Genomic DNA, 16,325 nt, shown 5'->3' with positions numbered 1-16,325 from the left:
CCAGCCTAGCCACAACAGAAATTCCTTGTATTTTTATAAAACAAAAATCCAGAGATGTCTAGAAAATCTATGTACTTTGGGAATGTGCAAGAGGTTGGTGCAGAGCTCAGAAGACACCTATTTAAAAAAAATGTGGGCAGCTGTAGTGTTGAAAACCAGAAGCACTCCTCAAGTCTTCCAGAAATATAGGAAAAAGGTAGAAGGTAATAGGGTTTCTGGAGGGGTGTAATTGACCATCCATGAGAGATTTGCTAAAAATATATATATATATCAAATTTTATAGCTTGTATAAGATTAAAATCAATGCATTTCATATATCTATTAAAACCCTGCATGGGATTTGTCTGTATAAATATGATCACTGATTTGGTACATACATATTGATATAATCCAAGTATTCAAAAATATCACGATAACGATCACAAAATTGACAACAATGTAATTTGCCCATATAGTGGCTTAACTTAATATGTATGTACTAAATCAGTGATCATATTTATACAAACAAATCCCATGCAGGGTTTTGATAGATATATGAAATGCATTGATTTTAATCTTATACAAGCTATAAAATAAAATTTGATATATATTTTTAGCAAATCTCTCTTGGATGGTCAATTACACCCATCCAGAAACCCTATTACCTTCTACCTTTTTCCTAAATGCATCTATTTTAGGGGGAGAGGTGTCAACAAGGTGCCCACAGGGAGGCAACCCACGATCTATAAATTTGAACTTATAGAAATATGAATAATAATGTATGAGATTAAAAAAGACCATCTCTCTTCAGCATATTCCATTCATCATCTGGCAAGCACTGTTCTATATCCAAGATATAGATTCTATAGATATAGATACATTTTTATTTATGTCTATATACTTGTTCCAGAGTCTCAGAGCATTAAGGTGATATACTGGCAGCAATGTCTCAAGTTAAAGACGTAGAGAGGATCATCCCATTTGTGCTGGAGGCTTTATAGAAGTGTCAAAACACACACACACACTTCTTGTTCAGTCGGCAAAGCTGAATGATATATTGCTCCATCAATGCTAAAACAGCATTCATGATAAAGGCTAAACGGGCCCGGTTGTTCTGTACCAATTAAAAGGAAACGTTTAGGAATGACCACCTTTAACCTCCAACAAGCTAAGAATCAAGCAGAAATGGGACACGTTTAATTTCTTCATGGTTACAGTCTGTGCAGTTGGGTATTAAAGCTGAAGTTTAAAGAGAACTAAAAGAAAAAATGTTGTTTTTTGCTTTAGTCCTCTTTTGGGTCAAAAGGGCACCTTTACCAATGTATTCCTGTAAGCCAAAGTCGGCATCTAGCAGGTTACTGCCCACTATTTGCTGACAGTGCAGATCCCGATAATATTGCAAGCAAGCAAGATCCCGATAATATTGTCGGGATCCACCCCACTGCCTACATTTACAGCTGCCTCTCTAGAGCCAAAAACAGCTGTGCCAACCCGTCCCCTGTCTGTCCCTCCAATGAACGCTGAGTAACAGAGGAGTAGGAATCTCCGTGGGGAGCTGTGACTGACAGTTGCCTCTTTGCAGGGAAAACACCAGAAGTTGAGTGATCATGAGAAGTTCATGATTGCTCAGTTCTTGATCTATAGAGCCAGCATATCAAAGTGGCGAATGCTGGCTGAAAGTATTGGGAAGAGCACATTTTACTCTCCCAATACTTTTCCTTTAATCAGCTTATGTGTTGCATTCCCTGCTCCCCTTTCAACATGCTAATGGCATTTTTAACTACCTCCCGGCCGCCCGTTGTGTATAGCCCGGGACCAGCATACTGCCTCTGTCACAGGGGATCAGAGAGAGGTCGGTTCACGATCTCCCTCCGGTCCCCTCTCCGCTGTCAGAATGCGGAATTAGTGTGTATTACATCACTTCCGCATTCTTGTGCCACTCTCCAGCTTCAGATGCTGGAGAGAAGCTGATGAAGCAGATCTCTGCTTCATCAGCTTCTTCAGGGGGGTCCTAGGTGACATTAGGGGTCTTGGAGACCCCTGATGTCTCCATAAAGAGGACCTGTCACCTCTTTTGCATAGAGGGGTTTCTCAGCCCCCTCTGTGATAGCAATAAAGTTAAGTGAAGAAAAAAAAAAGAATTTTTTTTTTTAAGTTTCCCCCCCAATTTTTAAAAAGTTACACATAAAGAATAAAAAAAAAACAATTTTTTTTTAATGTCCCCACCCCTACATACACGCATGTAAACATGCGTCAGGTGCGCATACCTGCGAAAACGACGATTGCGCCCATTACGCCGCACATGTTACATATCGCCGCGAACGTCGGAATGAGAGCAATAGTTCTAGGGCCATCAATCACTGATAACACTAAACTGATGGGCTGTAAAAGCGTTTAAAGCGTCGCCTATGGCCAATTTTGGGCATCCTTGTTTTTTGCGATTTCGCGAGTGCGCGCAATTTTTAAGCTTGACATGTTTCGTGTCTATTTACCTGACGTGACCCCGTCTTTTATATTTTACCAAAAAAGTGGGTAATATTAGTTGTTTTATAACATAATGTAAAAAAAATTTCAGTAATTTCTCCTTATTATAGTAAAAAATAAAACCCCCAGTGGTTATTAAATACCACCGAGCTCTATCTGTCCCCAAAAAATGGTATAAAATTAATTTCAGTACAGCGTTGCATGATGGAATAAATGTCAAAGTACTGCAGCGCTGAATACTGAAAAATGGCCTGGCCAGGAAGGGGGTCTAAACACCTGGTCTTCAAGCGGTTAATAAAAACATTTTCCATTTTCATTGCATACCTTATTTTAGACCACAGTGATATGACCTCAGTATTCCACTCAAAAAAACCCTCAGCCTGGATACAAGCAGCGAGCTGGTACTTGGGAGCAGTTATGCAAATATAAACATCATCCTAGGTAATGCCCACAAGATATGATGAGTCTCCATGATTGAAATAACTAAAGTACAATTGGGGGAATTTATCAAAACTGGTGCAGATAGAGACTGGAGCAGTTGCCCATGGCAACCAATCAGCTTCTCTCTTTCCTTTTCAAAGTTTAACTGAACAAACTGAAGAGAGAAGCTGATTGGTTATTTTGGGCAACTGCTCCACATTCTGTCTGCTAGTTTTGACAAATCCCCCCCCCACTGATTTAAGGGGTCAAACCTGGGGCAGTATGATGGGGAAGGGAGGGGGTAGAGCTAGATGATGCTGGATATCCTCCAGCCAGAAATGAGACAGACAGCAGGCAGTGGGCGGGTGCAATAACCACCCTGCTACTGTCAATTTATTGGTGGGGGTGGTTGGGAGGTGGGGGCGTGGTGAGTTTTGGAGCTGTCTGTAGAATCAACTAATCAATAATGAGAATCCTTAACAACAATTCTCATTATCGATTACATGGATTAGCTGTTGCAGCGCTAAGTATGATCATCGAGGAATAAATGTCACTCACCTTGTTCAGCTTCCCGAGCGCAGATATCAAGTCAGCCCATTCGCTGGAATACTCAAAATTCTTTAACGCCTTTTCTACAGCAGCCACATAATTCCTGTATTTGGAGTCACTTAGTAACTCCACTTCTTCCGTGTTCATTCTCCCTCCACGTCCCACTAGAGACCAGCTCTATTCTCACAAGAAATCATCACCTGCAAAAAACAACATCATTACACGTCTGAGCAAAGTTATCCAGAGCGACATGTATGATTAGTGTGCCATAAACAGGTGATATGGAAAATACAAGCATGCATTTTATACAGAGGTGACTCCAGCTACAAAAATCAAGAATAGGCTACAATACCAAGTCTGGTCACTCACCTGCATTATGCAACAAACTGTGCCTCTGCACAGACCAAAACATGGATTCCCATGTAGTGCCCTTCCAACTGTGTCAGTTTAACCGATACTGACACTATGGGGTCTATTTATAAATCTCTCACTCACCCATACCCTAGGCCAGTGGTGGCGAACCTATGGCACGCGTGCCAGGGAGGGCACGCGGGGCCCTCTCTGCTGGCGCATGAGCCCAGGTTCAGGGACCAAGGGAAATAGATCCCACCGACCCGGATCGCCTCAGTATGCGATCCGGGCCAGTCACAATCAGGCAGCAGCTCTCATCAGCGGCTTGTCAGTCATTATTTTAAAGGGGACCATTGGGGGAACTGTTCTGGTATAAGTTCATGGTCACTAAAGCGACCATGAGTTTATAGCAGAATAACTTCAGCGCAAAATTATAGCTAATTTGCCTACAAACGTCAGGTGGTCATAATAATCTGGCCACTCAGTGTATAAGAGCCACCGCCGTAAGGCTTACTGACGTGGCCAGCTGGAAACAGTTGTGTTCCGCCGTAAGCCTGAGGTTGGTGGCAGAGAAAGGGTTGAACCCCCTCAATACCGACATGTTTCTTCATTTCCAAAAAAACTGCGGAAAAAAAACAAATTCAGATCACGCCGGAGTGTTTACATTCCAAAAAGGGGTATTTTCGTGGATTTTCATACTGTCCTGACATTTTTATGTGCCATGGTTTAAAAAAGTAAGAGAAACAGCCATTTTTCATGTCTTTTTTACTTTATATAGTAAATATGAAAAAAAAGAAAAAAAACAGCAATTAAATACCACTAAATGAAAGTCTATTTGTCCTCAAAAAATTATATCAAAGTTTGTTACAGTGTTGTGTGACGGAGGAATTCTTAGCCACAACATGACCTGTTAATGAAGGGGGTGTAACATGCCGGTACTGAAGTGGTTAAGGACAATAAAATATATTGTATTGCTTCACTTTTTGAAAACTCAAAAATATGCTCTCCTGTATAGACACATCAAGCCTGTAGGAATATTATAACCAGCTAAGATAGATATCTTTATTAATTTTCTAAAGTTCTTTGGACTTTTGCACAAGCTAGGAGTTGGCTGACTGACTAAAACCAGTACGCTCCGTACATGACATAGGAATACATGGATAGAAATACAAATCATGGGATGATACAACAGCTCTCATGTGTATGTGTACGTGGCTGATTTTCTGGAGTTCAGCTCTGAACAGTAATCTGTATTGAGAAGTATGAAGTACAGTATACCTTTGCTGACTGCCCTGAAACTACTAGTACCTTAGCTATTATACTGATCCTATGGCTTCTGTACTTTCCGAGTCCTGTACCAGGCACTATGACTTTCTAATCTGCATGCTTGTTTCAGGTCACTTTGTCAGTGAAAATCGAAGCCAGAGATAGCCAGGTAAGTAGTAAAAGATGGTAGCATACATTTATAACCAGGCTTTGTAGCAGGGTGCACATGAGAAGGCTTACAACAATACAAAAACACAAAAAAGTCCCCAGCACACCTGCCAGCTAGCCTGCAACAAAACAAATTACCCTGTCAACAGTATGCGGTAAAATCAGAGGTTTTAGTTGCACAAACCTTTGGCCAAAAATATGTAGAAGCCTCACCGCCCCGTCAAGGCACCTCTGTAAAGTGTGGTCCTAACTCTATTTATATGATTTTCCAAGTGGGAGCATATTAATGCAGTCAATAAATTAAATGCAGGATTACCCGGAGGTTGCCTTCTCCTCCTCAAAAGGTGCAGGGACGCATTGGAGGCCCAGCAATCAAAAATGCACGCTGGGACCCCCAGTGCATCTAGCCAGGTGTTTTGTATAGCCAGGTAAATAGCATGTTTAGAAAGTTGTCAGCAGTGACAGACTATCTTTTCTCACTAGAGGTTTCCTTTGTAGCTGAACTGTGCTTAGTGATAACACATCTGCAATCTATTTCACAAAGACATACTTCTAGCCTTATCATTTGTATGGCTTTATCTTTCAATTCTTTCGCTAGGTGCAAGGTGCTGAAACCAGGTCACTTACAATGAATACGTTCTTCTGAGATACACACCTACTGATCATAGCTCCACCCAACAAAAATGATTCATCGGCTGTCATATTTCTGCATATCAGTCTGGTGACCTGAACAGCATTGTCACTAGTACATAACAAGCCCTTTTTTGTTTTTCATCCTCCTATTAACTGAATATCGGGATTCCTCCTATTAACTGAATATCGGGATTCCTCCTATTAACTGAATATCGGGATTCCTCCTATTAACTGAATATCGGGATTCCTCCTAATAATGATCGGGATTCCTCCTATTAAAATAAATATCGTATTCCTCCTATTAACTGAATATCGGGATTCCTCCTATTAAATGAACATCGGGATTCCTCCTATGAAATGAATATCGGGATTCCTCCTATGAAATGAATATCGGGATTCCTCCTATGAAATGAATATCGGGATTCCTCTTGAATACGTTCTTCTGAGATACACACCTACTGATCATAGCTCCACCCAACAAAAATGATTCATCGGCTGTCATATTTCTGCATATCAGTCTGGTGACCTGAACAGCATTGTCACTAGTACATAACAAGCCCTTTTTTGTTTTTCATCCTCCTATTAACTGAATATCGGGATTCCTCCTATTAACTGAATATCGGGATTCCTCCTATTAACTGAATATCGGGATTCCTCCTAATAATGATCGGGATTCCTCCTATTAAAATAAATATCGTATTCCTCCTATTAACTGAATATCGGGATTCCTCCTATTAAATGAACATCGGGATTCCTCCTATGAAATGAATATCGGGATTCCTCCTATGAAATGAATATCGGGATTCCTCCTATGAAATGAATATTGGGATCCTACCTATTACGATGAATATTGTGCTTCTACCTACAAGTCCAATTCCGAAAAAGTTGGGATGCTGTGTAAAATCTACATAAAAACAGAATGATATGATTTGCAAATCTCATAAACCCAGATTTTATACACAATAGAAAACATATCAAAATGCTTAAACTGAGAAAATGGGCCATTTTAAGAAGAAGATAAGGTCATTTTGAAATTGATGGCAGCAACACGTCTCAAAAAAGTTGGGACAGGGACATGTTTACCACAGTGTAGCATCCCTTCTTCTTATAACAACACCCTGTAAACATCTGGGAACTTAGGAGACCAGTTGCTGGAGTTTTGGAAGAGCAATGTTGTCCCATTCTTGCCTGATATAGGAGTCTTACTGCTGAACAGTCCTGGGTCTTCTTTGTTGTATTTTACATTTCAAGATGTGCCAAATATTTTCAGTTGGTAAAAGGTCTGGACTGCAAGCAGGCCAGTTAACCACCCTGACTCTTCTACTACAAAGCCATGCTGTTGACATAGACGCAGTATGCGGTTTAGCATTGTCCTGCTGTAATATGCAAAGCCTTCCCTGAAAAAGATGTCATCTGGATGGGAGTATATGCTGCTCTAAAACCTGGATATACCTTTCAGCATTGATGTTGTCTTTCCAGGTGTGTAAGCTGTACACACTAATGCACCCCCAGACCATCAGAGCATGCAGGCTTTTGAACTGAGCGCTGATAACAAGCCGGAAGGTCCCTCTCCTCTTTATTCCAGAGGACGCGGCACTCATGGTTGCCAAAAAGAATGTCACATTTCGATTTGTGTGACCACAGAACAGTTTTCCATTTTGCAACAGACCATTTTAAATGAGCTTTTGGCCCAAATGAGATGGCAGCATTTCTGGATCATTTTCAAATATGGCTTCTTCTTTCCATCATAGAGCTTTAACTGGCACGGCGAACTTTGTTCACTGACGGTGATTTTTTGATTTTTAGAAGTATTCCTGAGCCCATCACAGAATCATGCTTATTTTCAATGCAGTGCCATCTGAGAGCTCAAAGATCACGGGCATCCAATATTGTGTTTTGGCCTTGTCTGTTGCACACAGGATTTCTCCAGATTCTTAGAATCTATTGATGATATTATGCACTGTGGATTATTATATATTTAAAGTCTTTGTGATTTTACCTAGAGGAAAATTATTCTGAAATTGTTTGGCAATTTTTAGATGCAGCTTTTGATATTTGTGAACCTCTGCACATCTTTACTTCTGCCTCTCTAAAAGGTGCCCATGCACCTTACAACCATCACAAGACTTTTGTATTGCGATGGTTGTAAGGTAATTTTTAAAAAAACACGAACGATCTGCCTATCTTGGACAGGCAGATTGTACTTGCGTTCATCATTCTGATGACTGCAATGCTGAACGGGCAGTGTGCGCTTGCTCACACCGGCCCGTTCGGCATTTGTCTCCTGAGCATGCCACAAACCCGCCAACAATCGTACGATTCTCGGCGGGTTTTCAAACATGCTCGTTAGACAAAAGACGTGCGACCGTACAGTAGAAACGGTTGCACGCCTTCCATACACCTTGCGATTATCGCACGATCGCAGGATTTCCAGCGATTATCTTACAATAATCGCAAGGTGTATGGGCACCTTAAGATGCTCTTTTTATACCCAATCATGTTACTGACCTGTTGCCAATGAACCTAATTAGTTGCAAAATGTTCTTCCAGCTCTTCCTTGTTAGTAACACTTCCTTTGCCAGCTTTTTGTTGACCTGTCCCAACTTTTTTGAGCTGTGTTGCTGCCATCAATTTCAAAATTACCTTATTTTTTTTCTAAAAATTGTAAATTTTCTCAGTTTAAACATTTGATATGTTTTCTATTTTTTTATTGTGTATAAAATCTGGGTTTATGAGATTTGTAAATCATTGTATTCTGTTTTTATGGAGATTTTACACAGCATCCCAACTTTTTGGGAATTGGGGTTGTGTTACAATTAATATCGCCTGTCATTCCGCCTACTACATTGAACATCGCCGTTCCGCCTATTACAATGAACATCGCCGTTCCGCCTATTACAATGAATATCGCTGTTCCGCCTATTACAATGAATACCGTTGTACATCCAAAAGATCTGTATTATTCACCGAGGTTTGGTCTTAGTGTTCACACAGGGGTAGGCAATCTTGCCACTTCTGCTGTGCTAAAACTACAAATCCCATCATGCCTGTGGCTATCAGAGTTATGCAATGACTTAAGGGACTAGTAGTTCTACACCAGCTGAAGTGCCAAGGTTACCTACCCCAGGAATACCATATTCTTCCAGTGTTAAGCAGTGATAATTTTACCTGATCATACACAAGAGACTGGCAAGCTGTAGGACCAATTATTATCCAGGCAGAGAGGTGTGATCCTGGCACAAGATGACATGTGCTCCTATAAATATCTATCACCCTAGATATCATGTCCCCTGTTTTATACCGCAGATCTAAATCTCCAGCCTGTACCAGGGAATGATGACAGGTCCTCGCTGCCCCCAGTGTCACCTTTCCCGGTCCCCTGTGACCTTTGCCCCATCCCAGCATCTCTGTGGGCTCTCACCTGTGCAGTGCTGCGCCGCTCAGCTGACAGCTCCCGGCATGCATCTGGAAACCAAACCAGCTTGGGGTGACTGACGTCAGGAGTATGCGACAGGAAGTAAATTCCAACTCTTTAACTCCCATACGCCATCTTTGATAACGGAGTTTTGCCCATACTAGGTCATTGTAAATCGTATTCCGTTTCCATGCGTTAAGGAGGTCGAGGATTTGTTCACACAGATCAATCAGTGCGATCATTCAATTGTAAAGGTTTGCTTTGTGATCGCTGTTACATGGTACCATCTGAAGCGTGCGTTCAGTGGATGTACCTGGTGCGCAGATGACAGCTCGTAGGATTGCTGCAGAGGCTCCTAGGCTGCAGTGTGTGTCATAGGCCGAGAGGGGGCGCTGTAATAGCCGTCTGTGAGCAGAGATCACAGTCTGGCAGAGCTTCCTGCATGCTGTTACGGTGGCGGGATCGCTGAACATGGGCACTAGGGTACGATTGGAGATTAGGAAGAACATGCAGACTGGCAGCCTGATATTGGGGTAAATTGTGATCTGTTACTGACTTCTAGTGACTGTGCATAGTGATTGACAAGTGATGGAGATGCTGCATGTAGTGTAAGTGTGTGCAGCCTGGAGCCTGCACTGATCTCAGTGTACAAGAGGCTGACCCTCTTCGGATTCTACAATATAGGCACATGAAAACACTACTGTAAGCACAACTCTATACTTGTTTTCAGTAAAGTGGGTAAGAGTTATAATTTCTGTTATTATTTCGGGCTATGACCCCATTGGGGGCATTTTCTACCACTTCCTGGCCCTGTGACACCTGTTCAAAACATACAGAAATGGTTGTCTCTAGGACAGGAAGGCATGGACAGAAAAAAACAACAGAAGTTCTAACGCCTCACCACTCTTTTTATAAGCTGAACTTTGGGATAAGAAAATATTTTTTTTTTTACAAGAGGCATGTACGTTCTTACTTGAATCTTGGTGTGCTTTATGTTTGTCTTCCAGATTTGTACAGTAATTCAACATAAAACCTTCCTATAATAAAGACCGGTCACTGCTCTTTGTGCAGGGTGACTGGTCTTGTATCTGTCCCCTCTTGCAGGTAGACTGTGGTGGGTGGAGCCTTTGGGCTCCTCCCACAGCATTGCTCTCTGTACAGGCTATGTACAGCACAGTGATGTCACTATTACTACTACAGTAAACTCCCCATATAATGCCATTCAAGCAACCAGCAAAAACAAATTTGAGGACATAATATGCCCTTGCTTTTTTTTGATAGACATGTGCACACTAAAAATGTTTGTTACCAACTAAATCCATTTAGTGAATTCTTTGTTTACATCTTGCTGCCTGCCGGTGGCTCGATTCCGTGTTCAGCAACACAATGTAACTAAAGGGGAGCAATAGACAGACTGCTATTGGCTATTTCCAATTGCAATAGCCAGTAGCAGGCTGGCTAGTGCACGCGGCCACTGAGCATAGAAGCGGACCTGAAAGAGAACCCCAGAGAAGCAGACCTGAGAGGGGGGGGTTTGTAACTCTCAAGCAACCAGAAACTACAGTTATCCGGCATCTACCGATCCCAGTGGAGGACTGGATGTTTACTGTATTATTATGCAGGGCTTATATAGCGCCAGCAGCTTGTGCTGCTTTAAAGCTGAACTCCAGGGAAGAAAAAAAACTCCCCTTCCCGTGGCACTCCTCCCACACTGCAAGAGATAAATGCTCATCTTTGCCTAGGGTACCAGTAAAAATGAATTTTACTTACCATATCCCTCGCTCCCCCAACAACCAGGTAGGGCTGCAAACAACGAATTGATTGATTATGACAATAGTTGTCAACTATTGTCATTACCGATTAGTTGGTTGGATCACCTAGCTGTCTCCTCCACGCTGGGAGGAAGGCACAGCAAGCAGTGGGCAAGTGCAATAGCCAGCCTGCTATTGGCTATTGCAATTTGAAATGGCCAACAGCAGGCTGGCTATTGCACCAGCCCACTACATGCTGTATTTGCATTCGGCTGCCGTCTGCAGAATCTTGCCACTGATAGCTGTCATTCCTCGGCTGAAGCTGTTCAAGCGCCATGGGCTTACAATGCAATTATAAAAAAAAAATTCTAAAGGGTGGGAAAAAAAGTCATTTTCGATTTCGGCCTGACAAATTCTGCTGCGGGAGGTGCGTTGCACTGCCATTCATTTCAATGGCATCCCAAACGTGCCACCCATCCACATTGTGATAGCCCACACTGAAACGCACAGTACCGCAATGCCGTGTATTCCAGTGCAGTGCGATTGCAAAAGAATTGTTCGTGCAGTTTTATTCTGAAGACAACTTTATGTTTGTAACACTCAAAAATGTATATGATCTGCGCTTTGGATTTAATTAAAAGAATTGAAACCTCGTGAGCTGCTGTGCTAAACATGTGTATCACACTTTCAGAAAAGCTTAAATAAATAGTGCACTGAGCTTAACCTCCCTGGCGCTATTCCCGAGTGTGGCTCGGGGTTAATTTTCAGTACCTAGAGCGGTAACCCCGAGCCACACTCTGGATTGCGCAAAAGTGTCACTTACCTTGTCCCTGCAAGCCCGCGGTGTCCTCTGCTGTGTTCGCCCGGCCGATGACGGCATTCGGCTTTCAGTTTCGGGCGTCACAGCGGAGCCGGCGGGAAATTCAAAAGTGCAAACATGACATTTACACAGAATACACACAATACAATATAATCTGCTTTAATTACATATATGTATCAAACTATTTCGCTTCAATGTTGTCCCTGGAGCTTTGTCCAGTGCCCTGCCTGCACTTTTACTGTACTCTATTGACTGTGGTACGGATCAGGCAGCGCCCCCAGAATTCCCATTTACAGGACCATTTTTTTAATTATTAATATTATAATTTCTTATAATTATTTATTATATTATTTCTTATAATTATTTATTATATTATAATTTATGATTTTGTTTTTCAAACTTTATCATACCCGGGATGTCTACTGGACTATTGTTTGGACAGATTTAGGTGAGTTATTCCTAAGGCTGGGTTCACACATAGGCGTATCGAATATGCTCGTTTTGGGCCGCGCGGTTTTACCGCGATTCGAGCGCTACCTGGCTGTATCCCAATGGATACGCGCAGCCAATACGCCCCAAAGAAGCTCCTGTACTTCTTTGGGTGTAGGGCATTTTGCAGTGCGTTCCTACGCGCTGTAAAACGCCCAGGTGGGAACCATGCCCATAGGCAATCATTGGTTTTCACATGTTGAGCGTTTTACAGAGCGTAGGAACGCGCTGTAAAACGCCCAGGTGTGAACCAGGCCTAAGATTTACTAAGAATTACAGGCCTACAATATAAAACAACAAATTGCCATTAAAAACAATGTACCGCTTTGGCATGCTAAAATCCTCCATAATCATACCGCCGCGGAGGTTAACAGGTTAATATATCTATAAAAAAACTCCACAAGAATAAAGTACCTAATACAGCACAATGTGCTTAATTCTCCAACTAAAGTGCTTTAAATGTTCGTGTATATAAAATATATCAAATAAAACCATCCAATATCATCGTCATTTTCAGAATATCACACCTACAGTATATACTCAAGTATGCTTTCCGGTACCACCAAGGGCACCTGAACTTTCTAAATGTTCTGTACAGTTGTATTATCAGCGTGTTTCTAAATCGTGTGTGGTGTCCTACGAGTACACCTTATAGTGTGAGGGGGACTGAAGGTAAATGTGCATGTATAGTATCTTTTACATGCATCTTAGAGCACGGTAGTGGTACACAGTTCCAAGAAGTTGTTTCCTGCTTGTTCTTCTTTCTTGGAGACACTTTGGCATATGGTGGCGACATCTTCAGGAAGTACTGTTGCAGACTGATAGTGGAGATACATCAGCCCGAAAGGAGAAGTTTCCTTTTTTCTGGCACAACAACCCAGAGCCCTCTGACCCCAGGCAACCATCTCACAGGTACCTACAGAAAGGGAACCTCCCTGAAATAAGGTTTTGCAGGTTGGGATGTCTGAAAATGGACATAAGTATCACATCCCTGCTGGTCTTACTGCGGCAACTATACAAAGTGTGTCTGAATGTTGTTCCATTTGATGTCAGATGTTCCTCTGTATTTGTGGGGTAGAGGGTTGATCTGCCCAGTGCAGTTTTCGCCCTCATTCGTACCTGAGTGTTTTGTCACGTGTTTCCCGAAGTGTGACAATACTCAACATAAAGAATCCCATTCTTTTCAGGCCTGATTCACACCTAGGCGTTTTTGAGCAGTTGGAAAAGCGATTTTAAATGACCAACATAAGGAATAACATAATTTTCAGTGGCCTCTGTTCACATCCGAGCAGCAAAACACTAGCAGGAAAACGCCTGAAAAGGTACATGAGCTTCTTTGGGCAGTTAACGGCGCGTTTTTGCGGCATAGACTTCACTGGAAACGCCCGGCTGAAGCATGTTGCACATCTTTGTGTGCGTTTGTACGTGCATTTGCTCATTGCCCACAATGTTTCATAAGCTGGCAGTCAAAACACGCCTCTTCATGTAGGCGCATACAAACGCGTATCAACGTGCACACTGCACGCTGACCACACACGTACAAATGCGCAAAAACGATGCCACCTAGGTGTGAGCCCGGCATCAAATGGTGCCAATTCACACCTGAGCATTGTGTCACCTTTTGTCTGCTTCGGTATAGTTAGGGACTTAGAATGTTTTTTTCTGTGAAAACTTCTGTTGGAGCAACTGCTATACCCAGCGTAGACGCCACAGTGTGTTATATTATCAGAACACTGGTAATGTATGCATAACCAGACATGACATGGTAAGGCAGACTTACTTTGTTTTACCTCGAAGAAACTGTGGCATACTATATCCAGCTAGGGGGCCCATCATTTATAGTCCACACATTGATTTCAGTCTGAAGCACCACTTTGTAGAGCACTTTATGACACCAGGTAAGTAAATCCGTCTTTATTTAGCCCCCTGGACAAAACAAACAGTTTACCCTCCTCTGCAAGGGTTCATTTTTACAGTTCCTGGAGTTCCTCTTGAAATCAAATACATCATGCCAAGAGGAACAATATGACTAGTGAATGAAATAACTGCTACCTCTGCAAGCTAGCAAAATCATTATACCTATTTGCCTATGCAGGGGGCCCAGGCAGATACGAATAAGCATTCTTCGAAGCCCTCTACCCTTTCTTCCCAGCAGACCTTGTTTAGAATAGGCACATAAGTGTCCTTCAGCAGACTCAAGGTCATCTGGCAGGTCTTTCGGATGATAATATATCATTTTGACCTGCAACTCACACTGTGTAATTGCGTATAGGTTCACTGTAGCCAGAAACCTATCACGGAACCAAAAATTGGTTTTGTTTCTATAGTGCTTGCCTTGAATACACACTAGAAGTCTGTAAAAGCAATTCAAAGAAAGTTACGAAATTTAAAGAATTCAGTTGTGCTGCAACTAAACTTGCATGAGGTTTACCACCACTACTACCTATTTTAAGGCCTCTTAAAGAAACAGGGAGTACGCAAATCTCTTTTTTGGCTTTTCTAATTAGGTTTTGCCCATAAGTACTAAATACTGCAATTTGTTCACAGCAAAGAAAGTAGTTGGGACGATGAGCCAAGATGCAATGGAGTAGACTGATACATCAGCTGAAGAAACTAAACACTTGGTTATGCTGTTTAAAACTGCATTTTTAGGAGGCAGTGAAACTGGAGAGTCCTGTGGTCGGTACCTGCGGCAATGAAGGCCTGCAAAGCAATGACGAGAATATTCTACCTAGATGCTGTCAAAACCTTTATAGACCTCTTGAAGAGAGGCAGAATTACCAGTCAGCTCTGAAGCTGGTGTCACAGATGGAGAAGGATTTTGCAGATTACCTCTTTGCTTGGAAGATGTCCTCCAAGTGGACAGCTTTTCCCCACCCTAAAGTATATATGGCAATCCATCTACATCAACTGCTGGTTATTCCCAACCACGCCTAAAATACTCGGGCTCACAGGATCTCAACATTTATACTATTACCATAATAATTCTTCTGAAATGCATATAAAGTGCCATCATCTGCCTCACTGGTCGGTCAGTACTGGTACAATAAGTTCACGCATGTCCTAGCCATCAGGAGGCTACACATATGATTGATGTGAATAAACTCTTATCAAGTATCCATCACCCTAATTCTCTTAATGCTACAAAATTCCAGTAACCTGTGAAGAAGACACCTGTCAATGCATGTGGAAGACTGGAAGCTCAGAAGAAACTGAAAGTGCAGGCAGCAGTGTAGCATTATCTCTGAGAAGAAATGCAACGTGATTGGAGCAGCTACAGACAATATGCATTTTCCATCTTTCCACAATGGGGAAAACTGGAGCAGACAGAATGTGAAGCAGTTGCCCATGGCAACCAATCAGCATCCACCTTTCATTTTCAAACCATTGCTGAACAGAAAAGCTTATTGATTGCCACAGGCAACTGCTCCAGATTCATCTTTTCCAGTTTTGATAAAGTTCCCCCACTGTGTCTTGGACTACTAGATTGGAGGCTGGATGCAACTTGGTTTATCAAACCTTTAAAAAAGTACAATTCAGCTGTTAAATATCACATACAATTGACATTTATTCTTACTTTGTAGAAAGGGGGTGAATTGTTTATTGTGAGGGACATTGTTGCAGGTTTTCTGCCTTAGTCCCTTCCTGCCCACAATCTGTGTGGTAATATTCCTCATGACAATTCCCCATGCTGGGGATACATTAATTTATTTAATCCCTTTGATATATACCCAGCAACGCATTGCGTGGCTGCTAGCTGTCTAACCTAGCTGTCACTGACAGCTTCAGTCCCCACTCTAAGTGGTTTCTGATCTTGTGGTCACTATTTCAGCAGTGATATAGGGATTAAGTGCAAGCTGAAGGCTTCATCCAGAAGATAAATAGTTTCAGTTTTCAGGGGCAAATGCAGCCTATAGATGGCAGTGTACTCCTGTTATATACTGTATTTGTCTGACTCAATTATAGTATTAAAATAATTATGAAGTATATATTAAATCTT

At 42.0% G+C, this 16,325-nt stretch overlaps 2 protein-coding genes across 2 annotated transcripts in view; one reads left to right on the top strand and one right to left on the bottom strand.

Annotated features, from left to right (window-relative positions):
• The window catches only part of DOPEY1 (dopey family member 1), an 80,907-nt gene extending 71,575 nt beyond the window's left edge, over positions 1–9,332 (bottom strand). The window contains exons 1-2 of the mRNA XM_018560868.1: positions 9,272–9,332; positions 3,442–3,632 (exon numbers count right to left, since the gene is read on the bottom strand). Coding sequence (XP_018416370.1) covers positions 3,442–3,579 — 138 coding nt within the window. The 5' untranslated portion in view covers positions 3,580–3,632; positions 9,272–9,332. The remainder of the gene's footprint in view (positions 1–3,441; positions 3,633–9,271) is intronic.
• Positions 9,333–9,697: 365 nt separating this feature from the next.
• UBE3D (ubiquitin protein ligase E3D) overlaps positions 9,698–16,325 on the top strand; it is a 127,865-nt gene continuing 121,237 nt past the window's right edge. The window contains exon 1 of the mRNA XM_018560866.1: positions 9,698–9,798. Coding sequence (XP_018416368.1) covers positions 9,737–9,798 — 62 coding nt within the window. The 5' untranslated portion in view covers positions 9,698–9,736. The remainder of the gene's footprint in view (positions 9,799–16,325) is intronic.

This window comes from Nanorana parkeri, unplaced genomic scaffold, assembly GCF_000935625.1.
Source record: "Nanorana parkeri isolate BGI_ZX_2015 unplaced genomic scaffold, ASM93562v1 scaffold483, whole genome shotgun sequence".
Taxonomy (NCBI): domain Eukaryota; kingdom Metazoa; phylum Chordata; class Amphibia; order Anura; family Dicroglossidae; genus Nanorana; species Nanorana parkeri.
The sequence above is the reverse complement of the archived record's forward strand: the minus strand, read 5'-3'. Positions and strand labels throughout refer to the sequence as shown.